This window comes from Nansenia antarctica (genome assembly GCF_963989245.1).
Source record: "Nansenia antarctica genome assembly, chromosome: 4".
Taxonomy (NCBI): Eukaryota; Metazoa; Chordata; class Actinopteri; order Argentiniformes; family Microstomatidae; genus Nansenia; species Nansenia antarctica.
Genome location: NC_137689.1, coordinates 76596276 through 76623932, shown reverse-complemented (window position 1 = coordinate 76623932; position 27657 = coordinate 76596276). Strand labels below are relative to the sequence as shown.

Sequence of the window (27657 nt, the reverse complement as noted above, 5' to 3'; positions counted from 1 at the left end):
ACACTCTGTTTGAAGCACTTATCTGTCCTCTCTGCCACCTAATACTGTACCAGGAGCTTTGTACAAATAAATCACCTTTATTTTGGAAAGAGATGACGTGTTTACATTTGATCCACTTAATTTGTATTGCATAGAAACAGACAAGATGTACATTAGAAATACAATATGACAGATACAATATGACAGGTACAATATGACATAAGGGCCAAAACATTGTTCATCAATAATTTACTACGATAAAATTAGACTCATACATGATAAAGATTCCTAACTAATATCATCATTGTTTCATTTCTGAAGCAACGTAAGCAACTGCAGGTAAACATGTATATGTGTCCAATGTGGAATCACAACAATCTTGAAAATATGGAACACAAAATAAAACATAAAAAAAGGTTCCAAGTGTTTTCTATCTGATTTCATCATTCTACAACTGATGGGGTCCTGGGGGAGAGTAGAGGGACTGATGGGGTCCTGGGGGAGAGTAGAGGGACTGATGGGTTCCTGGGGGAGAGTAGAGGGACTGATGGGGTCCTGGGGGAGAGTAGAGGGACTGATGGGGTCCTGGGGGAGAGTAGAGGGACTGATGGGGTCCTGGGGGAGAGTAGAGGGACTGATGGGGTCCTGGGGGAGAGTAGAGGGACTGCTGGGGTCCTGGGGGAGAGTAGAGGGACTGCTGGGGTCCTGGGGGAGAGTAGAGGGACTGCTGGGGTCCTGGGGGAGAGTAGAGGGACTGATGGGGTCCTGGGGGAGAGTAGAGGGACTGATGGGGTCCTGGGGGAGAGTAGAGGGACTGACGGGGTCCTGGGGGAGAGTAGAGGGACTGATGGGGTCCCGGGGGAGAGTAGAGGGACGTCCGTTTGGCTGTGCGACCCTGCCTGTGGATGTGGCCACCTGTATGTTTTTTACATACATAACCTCAGCGTGGGGGGGCTGTGGAGGTCCGGGGGCTAAGCCCTTGCTACCCTCTCACCAGAGGCCTCCTGGGGAGGGTGGGTTCAAATCTGGTGTGTGTGGGACCCTGCCTGTAGATGTGGTGAGCTAATGAACCTCTCTCCATAGAGAATGAATGGGAATCAGTGGCAGGTGTGCATCAGGCACACACACGCGCACACGCACGCACACTTACATTCTCCTAGAGGTCCAGATACGGTCGGATTCGGCTCGACGCGCTGATGTGGATAGAGGTATAGAACTCACACACACACAAACGTGTGTGTGTGTGTGTGTGTGTGTGAGAGAGAGAGAGTGTGTGTGTGTGTGTGTGTGTGTGTGTGTGTGTGTGAGAGAGTGTGTGTGTGTGTGAGTTCTATACCTCTATCCACATCAGCGCGTCGAGCCGAATCCGACCGTACCTCTATCTCAAAGTGTGTGTGTGTGTGTGTGTGTAGGCTTCTCCTCTACTCTGCACAGGGACACAGATCCTTCACCCCCCCACCTCACCCAAAACCCTGGGTAGAGGGGCTCAGTGAAGGTGGTTGTGAGCGTGAACAGGAGGGTCAGTGTGTCAGAGGAGACGCTGTAGAAGGACAGAGTGCCGGCCGGCCAGTCCAGATACACTCCTACTCTGCGGGAGGAAGGTTTAGGTAGACGGATTCTAATATCATTGTTCCTGATGGTGTAACAACCAGGTGAGCACTCCAGGATCCAGGATGTGTCATTGTGTCCCAGCTCAGAGTCTTCACCCTCTCCTTTCCTGTTGATTCCTTTATAAGCCACTCCTATAACAGCGTACCCACTCCTCTCTACCTCCCAGTAACAGCGGCCAGTCAGACCCTCTCTACACAGCACCTGATACAGGTGGTCAAACCTCTCTGGGTGATCAGGATACGACTGCTCCTCTCCCACCCATGTCACCTTTCTGTTCCCCTCAGACAGAGAGAGGCCTCTGTGTGCTGTGTTTGGGTCCAGTGTGAGCTCACAGGCATCTGATGAGGAAGACCATTCAAGTTAATGTTAGTTCACACAAAACATGTCTGGCTGGCTAGCTTTTCATATTTCAGTGAGAGAGCGAATGCTGTAAAAATATACAAGAATAAGTGATAGGGATGTAACGATGCAGTTAATTATCGATACAAATATTAAGTGACGATTCAAATCGATGACATGAAAAATTCATAGCGATACTTTTTTAACACTTGAAAACCGAAAGCATTACAAGCGTTGTTGTCATTACCGTAATTCCTAAACTATATGTGCTATCAAAACAATTCCAACGGTTCATGAAAGCAGCATGAAAGCATATCGGGTTATTACGGTAATTCAAAACAGAGAGCTGAGGACAAGAGAGAAGCGGCATTATGAGCGAGCAGGTTTTGATCACAAACTTTCTTGGACAGATGTAATATATTAGCTGATATTTAAAACTGAACATGCTAAATATTTTATCACACTTTTACAAAACCAATTCGTTCTGCCGTATGTTGAAAGCTGAAGTAATCCTGGAAAAAGGGGCAAAAACACTTATTCCTAGGATGTTTTCTGAAACCTTTATAACCTTGGAAACTAAATAAATCCAGGCGGAGTGTTTGATAGATAATTAATAACAGGGTTAGAAGGGACAGCAGAGGCTGTCATCTACTTTGGACTAAGAGGCATTCTTTAGGAAAACAGTTTTTGTCTGAGAAATAATATTTTTCAATCATAATTTGTCTGCAATCTCATTTTGTTAAAAAAATTATTCGGAAATTGTATTGTGAACCCAGTATCGTAAATCGTATTGAATCGTGAGTTGAGCGTATCGTTACATCCCTAATAAGTCATGGTATAAACAGCTAACTAGCTACATCCCTAATAAGTCATGGTATAAACAGCTAAATAGCTACATCCCTAATAAGTCATGGTATAAACAGCTAAATAGCTACATCCCTAATAAGTCATGGTATAAACAGCTAACTAGCTACATCTCTAATAAGTCATGGCATAAACAGTTAACTAGCTACATCCCTAATAAGTCATGGTATAAACAGTTAACTAGCTACATCTCTAATAAGTCATGGTATAAACAGCTAACTAGCTACATCTCTAATAAGTCATGGTATAAACAGCTAACTAGTTACATCCCTAATAAGTCATGGTATAAACAGCTAACTAGTTACATCTCTAATAAGTCATGGTATAAACAGCTAACTAGCTACATCTCTAATAAGTCATGGTATAAACAGCTAACTAGCTACATCTCTAATAAGTCATGGTATAAACAGTTAACTAGTTACATCCCTAATAAGTCATGGTATAAACAGCTAACTAGCTACATCCCTAATAAGTCATGGTATAAACAGTTAACTAGTTACATCTCTAATAAGTCATGGTATAAACAGCTAACTAGCTACATCTCTAATAAGTCATGGTATAAACAGCTAACTAGCTACATCTCTAATAAGTCATGGTATAAACAGCTAACTAGCTACATCTCTAATAAGTCATGGTATAAACAGCTAACTAGCTACATCCCTAATAAGTCATGGTATAAACAGTTAACTAGCTACATCTCTAATAAGTCATGGTATAAACAGTTAACTAGCTACATCACTAATAAGTCATGGTATAAACAGCTAACTAGCTACATCCCTAATAAGTCATGGTATAAGCAGCTAACTATGCCTCAAACATCTCCTGATGTTCCTCCTCAAACATCCAAACTTACGTCTCCTGAGACGACATGTCAATGAGTCACCACTGTGGTCCTCGCTGTAACACAAAAAAGAAACATGACGTTTGCATGATGAAGAGGTTACCCAACAAGACAGAGAACCCAACAACCATATATTCAGTATTTACCTGAGTCTGTCTACTTCAGCAGGATAGAATGGGTAATTGTCTCCCAGGTCCAGGTCTCTCAGGGGGGTGTTTGAGTTGAAGGCGGAGGCCAATGTATCACAGCTCTCCACTGTAAGACCACATCTGCTGAGCCTAGTAAAACATGATCATTGGATAATTGAAGTGTTCACTGGTTACTGAAACTGAACCTGTGTAAAGTTTATCTGGTGATGATATCTGTCTGTATGGATCATTTAATCATGTTTGTTCACCTGTGTTAGACAGGTGCCACGTGACCTAATGTTTAATTCATCATCAAGGAGGAAAGGGGGCTGGGGGTGGAGGGTGGGGGGAGGGTGGAGGCTGGGAGTGGTGGTGGGTGGAGGGTGGATGTGGTGGGTGGAGGGTGGTGGGTGGAGGGTGTAGGGTGGGTGGAGGGTGGAGGGTGGATGTGGTGGGTGGAGGGTGTAGGGTGGAGGGTGGATGTGGTGGGTGGAGGCTGGATGTGGAGGGTGGAGGGTGGATGTGGTGGGTGGAGGCTGGGTGGAGGGTGGAGGGTGGATGTGGTGGGTGGAGGCTGGGTGGAGGGTGGATGTGGTGGGTGGAGGGTGGGTGTGGTGGGTGGAGGGTGGATGTGGTGGGTGGAGGGTGGATGTGGTGGGTGGATGGTGGATGTGGAGGGTGGAGGGTGGATGTGGAGGGTGGAGGGTGGATGTGGTGGGTGGAGGGTGGAGGGTGGATGTGGAGGGTGGAGGGTGTTCAGTCGTAGCAGGAAGAGTAATCCAGCTCAGGCCCGGGGCCGTTGGCAGTCTCTGTGATGGAAGGAAAAATCCTCTTCTATCACCTTCTTCTAACCCTAGACTTTTTCTTTTTGACCAAACACTCAAAACTCAAGCAAAGGTTTGAGGTAAACTACTTTTACATTGAAAGAAGGCAAAAAGGTTATCATCTTTACCTTATTGTCTCTCTTAACAATGGATATTTCATTGTTTATTTATATGACTTTATATTCATAAGGTTTTGATTTGATTTCAAACTTTGCTAGATATTCTAAATGTAATATGTGTATTAAAAGTGAAAGTGTATATTAGCCAGTATGTCTACTCACCTCAGTGTCTCCAGTTTGCAGTGTGGACTCTCCAGTCCAGCAGAGAGCAGCTTCACTCCTGAGTCTTGTAGATTGTTGTCACTGAGGTGCAGCTCTCTCAGGTGGGAGGAGTTTGAGCTGAGAGCTGAGGCCAGCGCTTCACAGCATCTCTCTGTGAGGTCACATTTCCACAGCCTGAATAAGAATTCAATAAAATGATGCAGTAAGTCCATAACAGTTCAGTGTAGCCTACAGTAATAATTACAATACTGATAAAAGATTGTAATCAGTGAGGTCAGGCCTGGACCTTGTTTCTTCTGTTAACAATGTCCTTTACATTGCTTCTCCATATGAGTAGTCAACACTAACATGTGTCACTAGAGGTACGATCGCTGGCTGTCCTCTGGTCACCTGACAGACAGCTGCACCCTCTGACTCAACCCCGTCTGAACTAACGCTACGCTTCAGGAAATGATGTGGTTGGATCAAAAACTGTTAAAGTTACATGATGGAGGACTTTGCCTCTGGGGGTGATCCTGAGCTAAAAGGGAAATAGTCAGGAATATAATATATATAATTATATGTATAATAATGCCCTGAAATGATCTCATTGGTCAAAAATGGTCACCTAAGATTAAAGATTTTTTGTGTTACTGACGTAAGAAATTGATTGATATATCATAGAGAATGATAACTTTATTTACTTGTTATGATAATTTAATTGTTATTGACTTGGTACTTTTACTGTGCCCTACTGCCTATTGTGTAGTTGTTATTATTTATTTGTATTTCTTCTCCTTGATATTTCACTGTGCTGTTGAGAGGTTGAGAGGTTGAGCGGTTTAGAGGTTGAGAGGTTGAGAGGTTGAGAGGTTCAGAGGTTCAGAGGTTGAGAGGCTCGTAGCAGCATTTCATTGTAGCGTTTACATCCTGTATCCTGTGCATATGAACAGCTTTAATTTGATTTGACCTCAACACACCATACACTCAACACACCATACACTCAACACACCATACACTCAACACACCATACACCATACACTCAACACTGAAGCAAAAGTTTGAGATGAACAACATTTTAATTTAGCTAAAATTCAAGTTTTGTAGTGTATCATTAAGAGTAACCTACTTTTACATTGAAAGAAGACAAATTATTGTAAAATGATTGTATCAAAAAGGTTATCACCTTTACCTCAATGTCTCTCTTTTAACATTGGATATGTCATTGTTTACTTATATGAGTTTATATTCATATATCTTCATATTCAAGCATCTGTGGATTAAAAGTGAAATACTGTATATTACCCCCTGCCCCCACTGTCAGGAAGCTGAACTCTCTCCCCGCCCCCCCCTACTCTGCCCCCCCCTACTCTGCCCCCCCCTACTCTGCCCCCCCCTACTCTGCCCCCCCTCCTACTCTGCCCCCTCCTACTCTGCCCCCTCCTACTCTGCCCCCTCCTACTCTGCCCCCTCCTACTCTGCCCCCCTCCTACTCTGCCCCCTCCTACTCTGCCCCCTCCTACTCTGCCCCCCTCCTACTCTGCCCCCCCCCTACTCTGCCCCCTCCTACTCTGCCCCCTCCTACTCTGCCCCCCCTCCTACTCTGCCCCCTCCTACTCTGCCCCCCTCCTACTCTGCCCCCTCCTACTCTGCCCCCTCCTACTCTGCCCCCCTCCTACTCTGCCCCCCCCTACTCTGCCCCCTCCTACTCTGCCCCCCCCTACTCTGCCCCCTCCTACTCTGCCCCCTCCTACTCTGCCCCCCCCTACTCTGCCCCCTCCTACTCTGCCCCCCTCCTACTCTGCCCCGCCCCCGCCCCTACTCTGCCCCCTCCTACTCTGCCCCCTCCTACTCTGCCCCCTCCTACTCTGCCCCCCTCCTACTCTGCCCCGCCCCCGCCCCTACTCTGCCCCCTCCTACTCTGCCCCCTCCTACTCTGCCCCCTCCTACTCTGCCCCCCTCCTACTCTGCCCCCCTCCTACTCTGCCCCCCCCTACTCTGCCCCCTCCTACTCTGCCCCCTCCTACTCTGCCCCCTCCTACTCTGCCCCCTCCTACTCTGCCCCCTCCTACTCTGCCCCCTCCTACTCTGCCCCCCCCTACTCTGCCCCCTCCTACTCTGCCCCCCTCCTACTCTGCCCCCCCTCTACTCTGCCCCCCCCCCTACTCTGCCCCCTCCTACTCTGCCCCCTCCTACTCTGACCCCTCCTACTCTGCCCCCTCCTACTCTGCCCCCTCCTACTCTGCCCCCTCCTACTCTGCCCCCTCCTACTCTGCCCCCTCCTACTCTGCCCCCCTCCTACTCTGCCCCCCTCTACTCTGCCCCCCCCCTACTCTGCCCCCTCCTACTCTGCCCCCTCCTACTCTGCCCCCTCCTACTCTGCCCCCCCCCCTACTCTGCCCCCTCTTACTCTGCCCCCTCCTACTCTGCCCCCTCCTACTCTGCCCCCTCCTACTCTGCCCCCTCCTACTCTGCCCCCCCTCTACTCTGCCCCCCCCCCTACTCTGCCCCCTCTTACTCTGCCCCCTCCTACTCTGCCCCCTCCTACTCTGCCCCCTCCTACTCTGCCCCCCCCTCTACTCTGCCCCCTCCTACTCTGCCCCCCCCTACTCTGCCCCCCTCCTACTCTGCCCCCTCCTACTCTGCCCCCCTCCTACTCTGCCCCCTCCTACTCTGCCCCCCTCCTACTCTGCCCCCCTCCTACTCTGCCCCCCCCTACTCTGCCCCCGCCCCTACTCTGCCCCCCTCCTACTCTGCCCCCTCCTACTCTGCCCCCCTCCTACTCTGCCCCCCTCCTACTCTGCCCCCCCCTCTACTCTGCCCCCTCCTACTCTGCCCCCCTCCTACTCTGCCCCCCCTACTCTGCCCCCTCCTACTCTGCCCCCTCCTACTCTGCCCCCCTCCTACTCTGCCCCCCCCCTACTCTGCCCCCTCCTACTCTGCCCCCTCCTACTCTGCCCCCCCCCCTACTCTGCCCCCCCCTACTCTGCCCCCCCCTACTCTGCCCCCCCCTACTCTGCCCCCCCCCTACTCTGCCCCCACCTACTCTGCCCCCCCCCTACTCTGCCCCCTCCTACTCTGCCCCCCCTCCTACTCTGCCCCCCCTCTACTCTGCCCCCTCCTACTCTGCCCCCTCCTACTCTGCCCCCTCCTACTCTGCCCCCTCCTACTCTGCCCCCCTCCTACTCTGCCCCCCCTCTACTCTGCCCCCTCCTACTCTGCCCCCTCCTACTCTGCCCCCTCCTACTCTGCCCCCTCCTACTCTGCCCCCCTCCTACTCTGCCCCCTCCTACTCTGCCCCCCTCCTACTCTGCCCCCCCTCTACTCTGCCCCCTCCTACTCTGCCCCCTCCTACTCTGCCCCCCTCCTACTCTGCCCCCCTCCTACTCTGCCCCCCCCTACTCTGCCCCCTCCTACTCTGCCCCCTCCTACTCTGCCCCCTCCTACTCTGCCCCCTCCTACTCTGCCCCCACCCCCCCTACTCTGCCCCCCCTCTACTCTGCCCCCTCCTACTCTGCCCCCTCCTACTCTGCCCCCTCCTACTCTGACCCCCTCCTACTCTGCCCCCCTCCTACTCTGGCGCCCTCCTACTCTGCCCCCCTCCTACTCTGCCCCCTCCTACTCTGCCCCCCTCCTACTCTGCCCCCCTCCTACTCTGCCCCCCTCCTACTCTGCCCCTTCCTACTCTGCCCCCTCCTACTCTGCCCCCTCCTACTCTGCCCCCCTCCTACTCTGCCCCCCCTCTACTCTGCCCCCTCCTACTCTGCCCCCTCCTACTCTGCCCCCTCCTACTCTGCCCCCTCCTACTCTGACCCCCTCCTACTCTGCCCCCCTCCTACTCTGGCCCCTCCTACTCTGACCCCCTCCTACTCTGCCCCCTCCTACTCTGCCCCCCCCCTACTCTGCTCCCCCCCCCCCTACTCTGCCCCCCTCCTACTCTGCCCCCTCCTACTCTGCCCCCTCCTACTCTGCCCCCCTCCTACTCTGCCCCCCTCCTACTCTGCCCCCCTCCTACTCTGCCCCTTCCTACTCTGCCCCCTCCTACTCTGCCCCCCTCCTACTCTGCCCCCCTCCTACTCTGCCCCCCCTCTACTCTGCCCCCTCCTACTCTGCCCCCTCCTACTCTGCCCCCTCCTACTCTGCCCCCTCCTACTCTGACCCCCTCCTACTCTGCCCCCCTCCTACTCTGCCCCCTCCTACTCTGACCCCCTCCTACTCTGCCCCCTCCTACTCTGCCCCCCCCCTACTCTGCTCCCCCCCCCCTTACTCTGCCCCCCTCCTACTCTGCCCCCTCCTACTCTGCCCCCTCCTACTCTGCCCCCCTCCTACTCTGCCCCCCCTCTACTCTGCCCCCTCCTACTCTGCCCCCTCCTACTCTGCCCCCTCCTACTCTGCCCCCCCTCCTACTCTGCCCCCCTCCTACTCTGACCCCCTCCTACTCTGCCCCCCCTCCTACTCTGCCCCCCTCCTACTCTGACCCCCTCCTACTCTGCCCCCTCCTACTCTGACCCCCTCCTACTCTGCCCCCCTCCTACTCTGGCGCCCTCCTACTCTGCCCCCTCCTACTCTGCCCCCACCCCCCCTACTCTGCCCCCCCCTACTCTGCCCCCTCCTACTCTGCCCCCTCCTACTCTGCCCCCCTCCTACTCTGCCCCCTCCTACTCTGCCCCCTCCTACTCTGCCCCCCCCCTACTCTGCCCCCCCCCTACTCTGCCCCCTCCTACTCTGCCCCCTCCTACTCTGCCCCCCTCCTACTCTGCCCCCTCCTACTCTGCCCCCTCCTACTCTGCCCCCTCCTACTCTGCCCCCCCCCTACTCTGCCCCCCCCCTACTCTGCCCCCCTCCTACTCTGCCCCCTCCTACTCTGCCCCCTCCTACTCTGCCCCCCTCCTACTCTGCCCCCTCCTACTCTGCCCCCTCCTACTCTGCCCCCCCCCTACTCTGCCCTCACTGACTCCGGACTAAGAACAATCTCACATCATACACACATACATACATACATACATACATACATACATACATACATACATACATACATACATACATACATACATACATACATACATACATACATACATACATACATACATACATACATACATACACACATACATACATACATACATACATACATACATACATACATGCATACATACATACATACATACATACATACATACATACATACATACATACATACATACATACATACATACATACATACAAGCATACCTGTACTTTAGCCACTTTACTCTATTATACTGAGCCAATTACCACTATTGTCATTGTTCATATTGTATTCCACCCCTGTACATTGTACCGCACATTTCAAATCTTTTATCTAGTATTTTTTGTATATATAGTTCTTTTTAATCTTGTCGTATTATATTGTTATTTATTGTTTTTGTTTGCTATGCACCGTGGATGAGAGGGAAACGCAATTTCAGCCCTCTGTATGTCTGTACATGTATTGGATTGACAATGAAGCTGACTGTATATTAGCCAGTATGTCTACTCACGTCAGTGTCTCCAGTTTGCAGTGTGGACTCTCCAGTCCAGCAGAGAGCAGCTTCACTCCTGAGTCTTGTAGATTGTTGTTACTGAGGTGCAGCTCTCTCAGGTGGGAGGAGTTTGAGCTGAGAGCTGAGGCCAGCGCTTCACAGCATCTCTCTGTGAGGTCACATCCCTCCAGCCTGAATAAGAATTCAATAAAATGATGCAGTAAGTCCATAACAGTTCAGTGTAGCCTACAGTAATAATTACAATACTGACAAAAGATTGTAAGTAAGTAAGTAAGTAAAGCTTTATTTATATAGCGCCTTTCGTACATGCATTCAGTGAGGTCAGGCCTTGACCTTGTTTCTTCTTTTAACAATGTCCTTTACATTGCTTCTCCATATGAGTAGTCAACACTAACATGTGTCACTAGAGGTACGATCGCTGGCTGTCCTCTGGTCACCTGACAGACAGCTGCACCCTCTGACTCAACCCGTCTGAACTAACGCTACGCTTCAGGAAATGATGTGGTTAGATCAAAAACTGTTAAAGTTACATGATGGAGGACTTTGCCTCTGGGGGTGATCCTGAGCTAAAAGGGAAATAGTCAGGAATATAATATATATAATTATATGTATAATAATGCCCTGAAATGATCTCATTGGTCAAAAATGGTCACCTAAGATTAAAGATTTTTTGTGTTACTGACGTAAGAAATGGATTGATATATCATAGAGAATGATAACTTTATTGACTTGTTATGATCATTTAATTGTTATTGACTTGGTACTTTTACTGTGCCCTACTGCCTATTGTGTAGTTGTTATTATTTATTTGTATTTCTTCTCCTTGATATTTCACTGTGCTGTTGAGAGGTTGAGAGGTTGAGAGGTTGAGAGGTTGAGAGGTTGAGAGGTTGACAGGTTGAGAGGTTGAGAGGTTGAGAGGTTGAGAGGTTGAGAGGTTGAGAGGTTGAGAGGTTGAGGGGCTCGTAGCAGCATTTCATTGTAGCGTTTACATCCTGTATCCTGTGCATATGAACAGCTTTAATTTGATTTGACCTCAACACACCATACACTCAACACACCATACACTCAACACACCATACACCATACACGCAACAGTGAAGCAAAAGTTTGTAATCAACAACATTTTAATTTAGCTAAAATTCTAGTTTTGTAGTGTATCATTAAGAGTAACCTACTTTTACATTGAAAGAAGACACATTATTGTAAAATGATTGTATTAAAAAGGTTATCACCTTTACCTCAATGTCTCTCTTTTAACATTGGATATTTCATTGTTTACTTATAATATAAGTAAACAATGAAATATCCAATATACTCATATTATGAGTTTATATTCATATATCTTCATATTCAAGCATCTGTGGATTAAAAGTGAAATACTGTATATTACCCCCTGCCCCCGCTGTCAGGAAGCTGAACTCTCTCCCCGCCCCCCCTCCTACTCTGCCCCCACTGACTCCGGACTAAGAACAATCTCACTTCATACATACATACATACATACATACATACATACATACATACATACATACATACATACATACAAGCATACATACATACATACATACATACATACATACATACATACATGCATACATACATACATACAAGCATACTTGTACATACATACATACATACACACATACATACATACATACATACACACATACATACATACATACATACACACACACACATACACACACATACATACATACATACATACATACATACATACATACATACATACATACATACATACATACATACAAGCATACCTGTACTTTAGCCACTTTACTCTATTATACTGAGCCAATTACCACTATTGCACTATTGTCATTGTTCATATTGTATTCCACCCCTGTACATTGTACCGCACATTTCAAATCTTTTATCTAGTATTTTTTGTATCTATAGTTATTTTGTAATGTTGTCGTATTATATTGTTATTTATTGTTTTTGTTTGCTATGCACCGTGGATGAGAGGGAAACGCAATTTCAGCCCTCTGTATGTCTGTACATGTATTGGATTGACAATGAAGCTGACTTTGACTGTATATTAGCCAGTATGTCTACTCACCCCAGTGTCTCCAGTTTGCAGTGTGGACTCTCCAGTCCAGCAGAGAGCAGCTTCACTCCTGAGTCTTGTAGATTGTTGTTACTGAGGTGCAGCTCTCTCAGGTGGGAGGAGTTTGAGCTGAGAGCTGAGGCCAGCGCTTCACAGCATCTCTCTGTGAGGTCACATCCAACCAGCCTTCATAGAAAAATATAACAGTAATACAAAAGATGTAACAGTCAGACATCTGTGGTAATGGTACGATGGTTCTATGTGTTCTGTTCTATGGACTTAAAACAGCTAAACTGAGCTGAAGGGAAGAGCACGGCTAGCTGGTGGTGGGAATGTGCTGTGAATGTGATGATGTTATGTTGTTAATATAACAGTTTAATCTGGTGGTTATGCTGTGAATGTGATGATGTTATATTGTTAATATAACAGTTTAATCTGGTGGTTATGCTGTGAATGTGATGATGTTGTTAATATAACAGTTTAATCTGGTTGTTATGCTGTGAATGTGATGATGTTATGTTGTTAATATAACAGTTTAATCTGGTCGTTATGCTGTGAATGTGATGATGTTATGTTGTTAATATAACAGTTTAATCTGGTCGTTATGCTGTGAATGTGATGATGTTATGTTGTTAATATAACAGTTTAATCTGGTGGTTATGCTGTGAATGTGATGATGTTGTTAATATAACAGTTTAATCTGGTCGTTATGCTGTGAATGTGATGATGTTATGTTGTTAATATAACAGTTTAATCTGGTGGTTATGCTGTGAATGTGATGATGTTGTTAATATAACAGTTTAATCTGGTTGTTATGCTGTGAATGTGATGATGTTATGTTGTTAATATAACAGTTTAATCTGGTCGTTATGCTGTGAATGTGATGATGTTATATTGTTAATATAACAGTTTAATCTGGTGGTTATGTTGTGAATGTGATGATGTTATGTTGTTAATATAACAGTTTAATCTGGTCGTTATGCTGTGAATGTGATGATGTTATGTTGTTAATATAACAGTTTAATCTGGTGGTTATGCTGTAAACTGGCTGTTTACATAGCGGTAGGCCTCTTTGATTAGTGTGTTGGATGACAGGGCGTATTTTCACTGAGAGATGCAGGGCCGTATTTTGCTGATATTGACGCTGAATCTGATTCTTATTGACTGTGCTGTAAACTGGCCAGTCTGCCATTTGTTTAGTTCTGTTTTTATGTGGCATTGGGCACATTTATGTTAGATTTTGTTAATACCTGTGGTATTCCAGTTTACTGGTAATCTGATCGTTATTACGATAATTTAACTGTGAAGTTAATGTATTTGCTTTGTGTTTGGTTTGTGCAATGTTTTGCAATAAAAGTCAGGAAATGAAGGAATATGTCCATGAGAGTTTAATGTAAGAAATAAAGGCCTCCCTCTAATATAAGCCTGCCTCCAACAAAGGCCTGCTGCTCTCTGCGGCTCAGTAAATAAAGGCGCCAATATTAGAGGATTTACGGTATCTACATTCTGGCTTTGTGTGAGTTTTTCATATGACAGGGTGTGTGTTGGTCATGTTTTTCATATGACAGGGTGTGTGTTGGTCATGTTTTTCATATGACAGGGTGTGTGTTGGTCATGTTTTTCATATGACAGGGTGTGTGTTGGTCATGTTTTTCATATGACAGGGTGTGTGTTGGTCATGTTTTTCATATGACAGGGTGTGTGTTGGTCATGTTTTTCATATGACAGGGTGTGTGTTGGTCATGTTTTTCATATGACAGGGTGTGTGTTGGTCATGTTTTTCATATGACAGGGTGTGTGTTGGTCATGTTTTTCATATGACAGGGTGTGTGTTGGTCATGTTTTTCACCCAGGAATGTGATGTTGATAAACTCTGTCCCCCGTTGACCTCTGTACACAGTTTAGCAGTTTTAGGGCCGGTTTCACAGACAAGGCTTAAGCCTAGTCCTAGACTAAAAAACATCTTCAATGGAGATTTTACATTGAAAGTGTGATTTAGTCCAGGACTAGGCTTAAGCCTTGTCTCTGAAACCGGCCCTATAAGTTGTTGTCTGAATGCCAGATTCTTTCATACGCGTGAGGGTGACAGGCAAACAGACAGGAGTCATTTGGGGATTTTAATCCCTCCTACTGTAAAGACTGTAACATCTGAACTTGTTGAATAAACACCACCTTTTCTGTCAAACCACCGCATATTCGTGTTGGATTGTTAATTGGAAACTTCTTTTAATTGTTGGTACTAAACACAACGCAGAGTCAACAGAGACATTCATAAACAACAAAAGCCAACAATTGAGATACTCACTTGGCTGTTATTGACCTGTTATGATAATTGAATTGTTATTGACTTGGTACTTTTACTGTGCCCTACTGCCTATTGTGTAGTTGTTATTATTTATTTGTATTTCTTCTCCTTGATATTTCACTGTGCTGTTGAGAGGTTGAGAGGCTCGTAGCAGCATTTCATTGTAGCGTTTACATCCTGTATCCTGTGCATATGAACAGCTTTCATTTGATTTGACCTCAACACACCATACACCATACACTCAACAACCCATACACTCAACACACCATACACTCAACACACCATACACTCAACACACCATACACTATACATTCAACACTGAAGCAAAAGTTAGAGATGAACAACATTTTAATTTAGCTAAAATTCAAGTCTTGTAGTGTATCATTAAGAGTAACCTACTTTTACATTGAAAGAAGACAAATGATTGCATCAAAAAGGTTATGGCCTTTACCTCAATGTCTCTCTTTTAACATTGGATATTTCATTGTTTACTTATATGAGTTTATATTAATATATCTTCATATTCAAGCATCTGTGGATTAAAAGTGAAATACTGTATATTACCCCCTGCCCCCACTGTCAGGAAGCTGAACTCTCTCCCCGCCCCTCCTACTCTGCCCCCACTGACTCCGGACTAAGAACAATCTCACTTCATACATACATACATACATACATACATACATACATACATACATACATACATACATACATACATACATACATACATACATACATTCATACCTACTTACCTACCTACCTACCTACCTACCTACCTACCTACATACATACATACATACATACATACATACATACATACATACATACATTCATACCTACTTACCTACCTACCTACCTACCTACCTACCTACCTACCTACCTACCTACCTACCTACCTACCTACATACATACATACATACATACATACATACATACATACATACATACATACATACATACATACATACATACATACATACATACATACATACATACATACATACATTCATACATACATACATACATACATACATACATACATACATACATACAAGCATACCTGTACATACATACATACATACATACATACATACATACATACATACACACATACATACATACACACATACATACATACATCCATATACATACATACATACACACACATACATACATACATACATACATACATACATACATACAAGCATACCTGTACTTTAGCCACTTTACTCTATTATACTGAGCCAATTACCACTATTGTCATTGTTCATATTGTATTCCACCCCTGTACATTGTACCGCACATTTCCAATCTTTTATCTAGTATTTTTTGTATCTATAGTTATTTTAAAAGTTGTCGTATTATATCGTTATTTATTGTTTTTGTTTGCTATGCACCGTGGATGAGAGGGAAACGCAATTTCAGCCCTCTGTATGTCTGTACATGTATTGGATTGACAATGAAGCTGACTTTGACTGTATATTAGCCAGTATGTCTACACACCTCTGTGTCTCCAGTTTGCAGTGTGGACTCTCCAGTCCAGCAGAGAGCAGCTTCACTCCTGAGTCTTGTAGATTGTTCTGACTGAGGTCCAGCTCTCTCAGGTGGGAGGAGTTTGAGCTGAGAGCTGAGGCCAGCGCTTCACAGCATCTCTTTGTGAGGTTACATCTCTCCAGCCTTCATAGAAAAATATAACAGTAATACAAAAGATGTAACAGTAAGACATCTGTGGTAATGGTACGATGGTTCTATGTGTTCTGTTCTATGGACTTAAAACAGCTAAACTGAGCTGAAGGGAAGAGCACGGCTAGCTGGTGGTGGGAATGTGATGATGTTATGTTGTTAATATAACAGTTTAATCTGGTGGTTATGCTGTGAATGTGATGATGTTATGTTGTTAATATAACAGTTTAATCTGGTGGTTATGCTGTGAATGTGATGATGTTATGTTGTTAATATAACAGTTTAATCTGGTGGTTATGCTGTGAATGTGATGATGTTATGTTGTTAATATAACAGTTTAATCTGGTGGTTATGCTGTGAATGTGATGATGTTATGTTGTTAATATAACAGTTTAATCTGGTGGTTATGCTGTGAATGTGATGATGTTATGTTGTTAATATAACAGTTTAATCTGGTGGTTATGCTGTGAATGTGATGATGTTGTTAATATACAAGTTTAATCTGGTGGTTATGTTGTGAATGTGATGATGTTATGTTGTTAATATAACAGTTTAATCTGGTGGTTATGCTGTGAATGTGATGATGTTATGTTGTTAATATAACAGTTTAATCTGGTGGTTATGCTGTGAATGTGATGATGTTATGTTGTTAATATAACAGTTTAATCTGGTGGTTATGCTGTGAATGTGATGATGTTGTTAATATACAAGTTTAATCTGGTGGTTATGTTGTGAATGTGATGATGTTATGTTGTTAATATAACAGTTTAATCTGGTGGTTATGCTGTGAATGTGATGATGTTATGTTGTTAATATAACAGTTTAATCTGGTCGTTATGCTGTGAATGTGATGATGTTGTTAATATAACAGTTTAATCTGGTGGTTATGTTGTGAATGTGATGATGTTATGTTGTTAATATAACAGTTTAATCTGGTGGTTATGCTGTGAATGTGATGTTATGTTGTTAATATAACAGTTTAATCTGGTGGTTATGCTGTGAATGTGATGATGTTATGTTGTTAATATAACAGTTTAATCTGGTGGTTATGCTGTAAACTGGAGAGATGCAGGGCCGTATTTTGCTGATATTGACGCTGAATCTGATTCTTATTGACTGTGCTGTAAACTGCCAGTCTGCCATTTGTTTAGTTTAGTTTGTATGTGGCATTGGGCACATTTATGTTATTTGTTAATACCTGTGGTATTCCAGTTTACTGGTAATCTGGTCGTTATAACGATAATTTAACTGTGAAGTTAATGTATTTGCTTTGTGTTTGGTTTGTGCAATGGTTTGCAATAAAAGTCAGGAAATGAAGGATTATGTCCATGAGAGTTTAATGTAAGAAATAAAGGCCTCCCTCTAATATAAGCCTGCCTCCAACAAAGGCCTGCTGCTCTCTGCGGCTCAGTAAATAAAGGAGCCAATATTAGAGGATTTACGGTAACTACATTCTGGCTTTGTGTGAGTTTTTCAAATGACAGGGTGTGTGTTGGTCATGTTTTTCATATGACAGGGTGTGTGTTGGTCATGTTTTTCATATGACAGGGTGTGTGTTGGTCATGTTTTTCATATGACAGGGTGTGTGTTGGTCATGTTTTTCATATGACAGGGTGTGTGTTGGTCATGTTTTTCATATGACAGGGTGTGTGTTGGTCATGTTTTTCATATGACAGGGTGTGTGTTGGTCATGTTTTTCATATGACAGGGTGTGTGTTGGTCATGTTTTTCATATGACAGGGTGTGTGTTGGTCATGTTTTTCATATGACAGGGTGTGTGTTGGTCATGTTTTTCATATGACAGGGTGTGTGTTGGTCATGTTTTTCATATGTCAGGGTGTGTGTTGGTCATGTTTTTCATATGACAGGGTGTGTGTTGGTCATGTTTTTCATATGACAGGGTGTGTGTTGGTCATGTTTTTCATATGACAGGGTGTGTGTTGGTCATGTTTTTCACCCAGGAATGTGATGTTGATCAACTCTGTCCCCCGTTGACCTCTGTACACAGTTTAGCAGTTTTAGTGTCTGATAAGTTATGATGACTCCCACTGGTAGAGAACTCTATAAGTTGTTGTCTGAATGCCAGATTATTTCATACGCGTGAGGGTGACAGGCAAACAGACAGGAGTCATTTGGGGATTTTAATCCCTCCTACTGTAAAGACTGTAAACATCTGAACTTGTTGAATAAACACCACCTTTTCTGTCAAACCACTGCATATTCGTGTTGGATCGTTAATTGTAAAATTATTTTAATTGTTGGTACTAAACACAACGCAGAGTCAACAGAGACATTCATAAGCAACAAAAGCCAACAATTGAGATACTCACTTGGCTGTTCGTGAGACTCTGAACACTGGCAGTAGCCCCAGGAGACACTTCTCTGATCTGGAGTAATCGCTGAGGTTAAATTCATCCAAGTTGCCTTGACCAGTCAGCAACACAAAGGACAGAGCTGACCACTGTGCAGGTGAGAGTTTGGCCCCTGAGAGATCATCTGACTCCAGGTAGCGTTGGACCTCCTTCACTAGAGAATGGTCATTCAGCTCATTCAGACAGTGGAACAGGTTGATGCATCTCTCTGAAGAGGGATTCTCCTGGATCTTCTCCTTGATGTACTTGACTGTTTCCTTATTGGTCTGTGAGCTGCTTCGTGTCGGTGTCAGAAAAAGCCTTATTAGGCCTTTCTTTTTTAGAAGGCCTCGTAGGAGATTCTGATTGGACTCCAGTGAGAGGCCCAGGAGGAAGCGGAGGAACAGGTCCAGGTGTCCATTCTCACTCTGCAAGGCCTTGTCTACTGCGCTCTTGTAGAGGCTGATGGCTGCTTTCTCTCTGATTGTGGGTGGTGTGTTCATAAGATTGGTATTGCTGTCGTTGAATGTGAGGAACACATACAGAGCAGCGAGAAACTCCTGAACACTCAGATGCACAAAGCAGTACACTTTCCCTTGGTGCAGTCCACTCTCCTCCCTAAAGATCTGTGTGCACACTCCTGAGTACTCTGCTTCTCCGACGTCAATGCCACACTCTTTTAGTTCCTCCTCGTAGAAGATCAGATGTCCATTTTCCAGCTGTTTGAAGGCCAGTTTTCCCAGTGACAGAATGATCTTTTTGTCCCAGAGTGAATCTCTGTCATGGACTCCAGAATACTTCACTTTCGTCTGTACGGTCTGAAACACCAGGAAGTGTGTGTACATCTGTGTCAGAGTCTTGGGCATCTCTCCTCCCTCTGCTTCACCCATCAGTCTCTCCAGAGTAGTGGCTGAGACCCAACAGAACACTGGTATGTGGCACATGATGTGGAGACTCCTTGATCCCTCAACATGTTTGATGATTCTGTTGGCCATGTTCTCATCACTGATTCTCTTCCTGAAGTACTCCTCCTTCTGTGGGTCGTTGAACCCTCGTACCTCTGTCACCCGGTCAACACACTCAGGAGGAATCTGATTGGCTGCTGCAGGTCGGGAGGTTAACCAGAGGAGAGCAGAGGGAAGCAGATTCCCCTTGATGAGGTTTGTCAGCAGCACGTCCACTGAGGCTGACTCTGTGACATCACAACATCTCTTGTTGTTCTGGAAGTCTAGAGGAAGTCGACACTCATCCAGACCATCAAAGACAAACACAACTTTGTATTTGTCATAGTTGGAGATTCCTGATTCTTTTGTTTCCACATAGAAGTGATCGAGGAGTTCCAACAAACTGTAGTTTTTGCCGATGCATAAATTCAACTCTCTGAAAGGGAGTGAAAATATGAACTGGACATCCTGATTGGCTTCTCCTTCAGCCCAGTCCAAAATAGACTTCTGCACAGAGATTGTCTTTCCAATGCCAGCGACTCCCCTAGTTAACACATTTCTGATTGGTCTGTCTTGTCCAGGTGAGGGTTTGAAGATGTCTTTGCATTTGATTGGTGTCTCTTCTGTAGCTGGTCTTCTGGATGCTGTCTCAATCTGTCTGACCTCATGTTCATTATTGACCTCTCCACTTCCACCCTGAATGATGTAGACCTCTGTGAAGATCTCATTGAGAAGTTTTGGGTTGCCTTGTTTAGCTATTCCCTCAAACACACACTGACACCTGCTCTTATGGTTGAGTTTCAGTTTAAGTTGGCACTCCACAGCACGCTCATCTGAGGGAACAAATTATGCCAAAAATGTTACAGTATTTCATTAACCTTAAACCGTAAACACACAATCATAGTCAGTAAAAACAGGAAGAATAGCTTATATTTGCACAACAAGGTTGATATTCTGTAGAACTAGTCACATGGTTGATATTCAGTAGAAGAAGTCACATGACAGACTGATAGTAGGAAGCTCTTACTCTCCAGTGTGACAGTGAGCTCCATCTGGTTCATGGCTCTCAGCATCTGTCCAGCCTCCTTCCTGGCCCCCACCCTCTGCCTCTCATCCTCTTCAGGCAACTGAAGAAGAAATTAAAACCGCTTCAAAAGTCAATGGAAAAAATAAATGAACTTTCTTTTGAACTGTATGCAGATTTGATCTTATCTCAGCATATTGTTAGGGTCCCCTCCTATAAGTACCTTGGGATGTGGTTAGATGAAAAGCTACATTTTAAATAGCACATTGAAAAGCTGAAACTAAAGAGACCAAAAAACTTAAGTTGAAATTGGGTTTTTATTTTAGGGACACATCTTTTTTTTCAATATCAGTTAGAAATGATCTTGTCTGAAGTCCTAGGACCTTAACAGCTCTTGATACAGTATATCATGGTACCTTAACAGCTCTTGATACAGTATATCATGGTGCTTTAAGATTCATTAATGATGCTAGATCACTCATCACTGTGAATGGTCTGCCAGGGTGCAATGGAGCTCTCTCTCCACCAGGAGGCTAAAGCACTGGTACACCTTTGTGTACAAAGCATTGATAGGGCAACTCCCTCTGTATCTCTGTTCCTTACTAGATCAGCCACTCAGTCCTAGTAGTGTTACTAGAACAGTATTCACACCCGCTGCTGTCCTTGTCTGTTCCTCAGGCTAGAACTGAGGCAGGGAACATACTGTATATGTTTCCCATAATGCCCTTCATCCTGGATCACACTTCAAACATTCTGAAGTTAGAGGAGTTAGTATCCTTGCCTGTTTTTAAGTCTCTGATCAACAACAATGTTTTTGATGCTGCAGTTGTTTTGTATTTCATAATGCGTTGGTAACTTGACATTAAGTGTTTTCTGTATATTTGTATTGTTGTAACATTTCATGTACACACTGCTACTTCCCTGTGTGCCTTCTTGCCAGGTCACCCTCGCAAAACAGCTGTTAACCTCAATGGGTCTTAGCTGGTTAAATAAAGGCCACATCCACACAGAGACAGAACCGATCTTTTTCTTTTTCATTTTAAAAAGGTTTTCCATAAACACGAAGTCATCTCAAGAAATATGTGCGTCCAAACGAAACCACTGATTAATTTAATTAATATAATATTAAATGTTGAAGAACATGTTGTAGCTGTTCTCCAGGTCCATTTGTTGCTGGTGGTGGTAGTAGTAGAGGAGCCGTACACAGTACAGTGACTTTAATATCCATGTGGACCAACCCAACTCCAACCTCACCTCTGACTTCCTCTCTCTCCTTGATTCACCCACCTCACCTCACCCAGCACATCAACTCCCCCACCCATGTAAAAGGCCACACACTCCACCTTGTCTGCTCTGCCTCCCTACCCATATCCAACCCCCACCCTCTTCCTTTCCCACTCTCTGACCACCACTGCATCCTCTTCTCTGCCCCCCTGCCCCTACCGCGCCACCCCATCAAACGCACCATCTCTTTCCGTAACATAAAATCTGTCAACCCTCACTCTATCTCAGTCCATATCCTCTGCCCTCCTCACTGACTCCACCCCCTCCAACCCTCCAGACTATGCCCCCATGCTCAACCCCATTCTCTCTGACTCCCTTGACTCACTGGCCCCCTTGAAAACCACCACTGTCTCCTTCACCTCCTCCTCCCCCTGGTTCACCCCTGAACTGCGCACCATGAAACAGACCGGCCGCCAACTCGAACGACTCCACAATAGAACCCACCTCACTGTCCACGCCGAAGCCTACAAGCAACACACCTCCTCCTACCGTGACGCACTCCAATCTGGACTTCCACTGCTACGCCGACGACACCCAGATTTACATCACCACAAAATCCACCCAGAACCCACCCCTCACTCACATTGAAATCTGCATTTCAGCAATAAAAACCTGGCTAACACACAACTTCCTCAAACTCAACAGTGAAAAGACCGAAGTCATCCTCATCGGCACCAAATCCATTCTCAATAAAACCGGACCCATCACACTCACCATTGACGACACAACCATCACCCCCTCCCCCCTGGCTCGCAACCTTGGCTTCATCCTGGACCCCACCCTCTCATTTGATCCCCACGTCAGCTCCATCGTCAAGACCTCCTACTTCCACCTCCGCAACATTGCAAAAATTAGACACTGCCTCTCCCCGTCCGCTGCTGAATCCCTCATCCACGCCTTCATCTCCTCCCGCCTCGACTACTGCAACTCCCTACTCACCGGCATCACCTCCCGCTCCCTCCATAGACTCCAGATGGTCCAAAACTCTGCTGCACGCCTCCTCTCAAACACCCGCTCCCGTGACCACATCACTCCTGTCCTCCACTCTCTCCACTGGCTCCCCATCAAAGAACGTATCCAATTCAAAGTGCTCATCCTCACATACAAAGCCCTCCATAGCCTGGCCCCCCCTTACCTGACTGACCTCCTTCTCCCCCACCGCCCTACCCGTACCCTCCGATCCTCATCCATTGTTCCCCTCACTGTCCCACCCTCAAAGCTTCGGTCACCGTGCCTTTTCACGAGCTGCACCCCGCCTCTGGAACTCTCTCCCTCAACCACTCAGAGACTCACCCTCACTCCTCGCCTTTAACCTCATAGGAGCCAACGGACCCCCATCGGCATCCGAAGTGATATAAAGAGTTTACCTCTATCAATTCTCTTCATCGATATCAAATTTTTTTCACAATTTTGCATGCTATACGATGCCACCATTTTTTCCCTGAGACGGTAAACACGGCCTAAGTCACATCCAGTTTTCTCCAACTGGAGAATGTGTCATGTCCGGTTTCAACGCCGAATTTCCATACCATTAGTCGGCCAACCCCCAAAAAAATAAATAAAAAGATATCTGATACATGAGAAAGGTCAAAGGTCAAAGATGGTGCCAACATATCTCCAAATGGCCTAAACATATAGGTGTCCGCCTAAACATACCTGTACTAAAACAGGTACAAAGTTGCATTTGCTCACATTACTAGCATCGACTTTGGCACAAGTACTAATAAGACCCTGGAGTACTGATTCCTAGATGATTTGGGCTTCGTTATCAGGTTTCCAAGGTGATATTCACTGTAAAAGCTGTTGTTTTTTTAGGCGGAGACTGAATTTGAGATGTTTTATAATGTTCTAGCTCTATTTGCTCTGACACAGTAACATAGATTTTGATTCTGACACTTCTACAGCCACCCCACAGGTGGTAGCTTTCATAACAATATCATTATGAAGGCCCTTGTGATTGTGGAGATATTCTATATTCACTGTGGGCATGTCATTTCGAGCAGAAAACCAGAAAAATGAGGTGGATGTTCTCCCATGCTTACAACCTCCCCTACCCCTAACCATCTCCCCTAACCCTGCCACCCCCCCCCCCCCCGGACACGCAAACAACCTCCCCTACCCCTAACCATCTCCCCTAACCCTGCCATCCACCCTCCCCTGGACATGGATACAACCTCCCCTAACCCTGCCATCCACCCTCCCCCCGACATGCATACAACCTCCCCTACCCCTAGCCATCTCCCCTAACCCTGCCACCCCCTCCCCCCCTGGACATGCATACAACCTCCCCTACCCCTAACCATCTCCCCTAACCCTGCCATCCACCCTCCCCCGACATGCATACAACCTCCCCTACCCCTAACCATCTCCCCTAACCCTGCCACCCCCCTCCCCCCCTGGACATGCATACAACCTCCCCTACCCCTAACCATCTCCCCTAACCCTGCCATCCACCCTCCCCCCGACATGCATACAACCTCCCCTACCCCTAACCATCTCCCCTAACCCTGCCATCCACCCTCCCCCCGACATGCATACAACCTCCCCTACCCCTAACCATCTCCCCTAACCCTGCCATCCACCCTCCCCCGACATGCATACAACCTCCCCTACCCCTAGCCATCTCCCCCAACCCTGCACCCCCCCCCCCCCCCTGGACACGCATACAACCTCCCCTACCCCTAACCATCTCCCCTAACCCTGCCATCCACCCTCCCCCCGACATGCATACAACCTCCCCTACCCCTAACCATCTCCCCTAACCCTGCCATCCACCCTCCCCCCGACATGCATACAACCTCCCCTACCCCTAGCCATCTCCCCTAACCCTGCCCCCCCTCCCCCCCTGGACATGCATACAACCTCCCCTACCCCTAACCATCTCCCCTAACCCTGCCACCCTCCTCCCCCCTGGACATGCATACAACCTCCCCTACCCCTAGCCATCTCCCCTAACCCTGCCCCCCCTCCCCCCCTGGACATGCATACAACCTCCCCTACCCCTAACCATCTCCCCTAACCCTGCCACCCTCCTCCCCCCTGGACATGCATACAACCTCCCCTACCCCTAGCCATCTCCCCTAACCCTGCACCCCCCCCCCCCCTGGACATGCATACAACCTCCCCTACCCCTAGCCATCTCCCCTAACCCTGCCATCCACCCTCCCCCCGACATGCATACAACCTCCCCTACCCCTAACCATCTCCCCTAACCCTGCCATCCACCCTCCCCCCGACATGCATACAACCTCCCCTACCCCTAACCATCTCCCCTAACCCTGCCATCCACCCTCCCCCCGACATGCATACAACCTCCCCTACCCCTAGCCATCTCCCCCAACCCTGCACCCCCTTCCCCCCCTGGACATGCATACAACCTCCCCTACCCCTAACCATCTCCCCTAACCCTGCCATCCACCCTCCCCCCGACATGCATACAACCTCCCCTACCCCTAGCCATCTCCCCTAACCCTGCACCCCCCCCCCCCTGGACATGCATACAACCTCCCCTACCCCTAGCCATCTCCCCTAACCCTGCCATCCACCCTCCCCCCGACATGCATACAACCTCCCCTACCCCTAACCATCTCCCCTAACCCTGCCATCCACCCTCCCCCCGACATGCATACAACCTCCCCTACCCCTAACCATCTCCCCTAACCCTGCCATCCACCCTCCCCCCGACATGCATACAACCTCCCCTACCCCTAGCCATCTCCCCCAACCCTGCACCCCCTTCCCCCCCTGGACATGCATACAACCTCCCCTACCCCTAACCATCTCCCCTAACCCTGCCATCCACCCTCCCCCCGACATGCATACAACCTCCCCTACCCCTAGCCATCTCCCCTAACCCTGCACCCCCCCCCTGGACACGCAAAAGCGCGATATACATTTAATGAATTATTAATGAATTATTATTATTATTATTTTACATTTACATTTACATTTTTGGCATTTAGCAGACGCCTTATTCCAAAGCGACTTACAATCAATACATTTGAATACTAAGCATGTGAATCAGCAATCCACCATTCGTTGCAGGAAGAGTACTCTAGCTCGGGCCCGGGGCCACTGATAGAAGGAAAAACCTTCTCCCTATTATCGCCTTCTACTAATTTTTTTTTTTTTTTTTTTTTTTTTTTTTATATTACTGGAGAAACTGAGAAACAGTACAAGGGGGGCAATAGAAGTTCTTAGGGACACAGTAGAGGGGAAAGCGGGTGTCTTTAGGAGACGTAGTGGTGAGGGTCAGAAGATGTCTCAGGAGGAGCAGTAATTTAGCTGTAAAAGCCCAATCAAGCTCAATAGCTTCTGCAGCACGAACGCAACAACCATGTAAGGCGCCGTTGTTGTTGTTGTTGTTGGCTGGGTTAGCGCATGCGGGTTAAGGGAGAGGCGGGGCTATGGCGTCATCGGTTCAGGAAGGATGCATCTGGCTTGTAAAGACGGAAGCGCAAGTCTGGCGTCTTAAGATGTGTCCACTCTGGGACCCGGGTTAAAAGATAGCGTCTTCAGATGTGTTCACTCTGGGACCCGGGTTAAAAGAGCGTCTTCAGGCTCCCAGAACGCGGCTCCGTGTGACGAAACGGCCCTACGATAAAACACTTTGGCAGATACGCCCACATTCATCTCCGTGTGGACAAGGCCAAAGGTTACATAAATAAATACAATATTTTATTTGTTCCTCCACTTTGAAGCCATTTCACCCTGATTAATTCTACTGAGACTCTGCTAACTCATTAGCCAAGACCCCTAACCCCTAACCCACAGCTTACAAACAAGAGTCTGGACAATACTTCTGACTGGAAATACATTTGACAGACGGTGGCTTTACAAATGTAAAACAAGACTCACCTCCAACACAGAGGACAGGTCAGGACCACTGGGGATCTCTGCCTCTGATCTGGGTCGGCTCCTGTGGAAATAAAACACCTTGTCTCAATGTTGCATTGTGTCATATTCTCCTTGTTGCTTTTGGCTGCTCAGAACACTTAGTATCATTCAGAGGTGTGCTCTGTTCCATAAACATCATTACTAGTGGAAGTGTAACCAGATTGTCCATCCATATATCACAGATGTAATAATAATGATGGTTATAATCATGCCTGGTGAGGCAGCAGGGATTCCTTCACAGGTTCTTTACAACATTAGCTGAGCACTTTGAGCTGCAACGTTTGCAGGAAAAGCGCTATACAAATAAAAAGTTATTATAATTATTAAAGGGATGTTAGAGGTTGTGAGGACTTGTGTGATATTACCTTTGTTCACTGTCAATGTTTTGTTCACGAAAATGTGTCCAAGGATGATCCTTCGACTCATCACTCTTCATGGACACACAGCTGGAGGCAGAGCTGCATCCTGATTGGACAGAGCTGTAACAAAAGACAGACCTTCAATATGTGTCTCAACACACACACACACACACACACACACACACACACACACACACACACACACACATGCCTTAATAAGACAGGCCATGGCATGTAGACATCATTTTACACACATTGTTCTCATTACCGTAATTCCTAAACTATGTGTTATCGGAAAAATTCCAACGCTTGAAAGCTGTGCCTTCTACCCATAGGGCCTATAGGGTTATTACGGTAACTCAAAGCAGAGCCTTCTA

At 46.3% G+C, this 27657-nt stretch overlaps 1 protein-coding gene across 1 annotated transcript; it reads right to left on the bottom strand.

Moving 5' to 3' along the window:
• Positions 1–4863: 4863 nt before the first annotated feature.
• On the bottom strand, positions 4864–26939 carry LOC308156573 (NLR family CARD domain-containing protein 3-like; the record flags this gene model as incomplete). The annotated part of the gene is made up of 7 exons (XM_080529945.1): positions 26883–26939; positions 20745–20844; positions 18753–20550; positions 16243–16416; positions 12450–12623; positions 10366–10539; positions 4864–5041 (listed from the first exon to the last, which is right to left on the bottom strand). The coding sequence occupies exons 2-7, from the start codon at positions 20788–20790 to the stop codon at positions 4864–4866; spliced, it is 2544 nt and encodes an 847-aa protein (XP_080386071.1). The 5' UTR covers positions 20791–20844; positions 26883–26939.
• Positions 26940–27657: the final 718 nt, after the last annotated feature.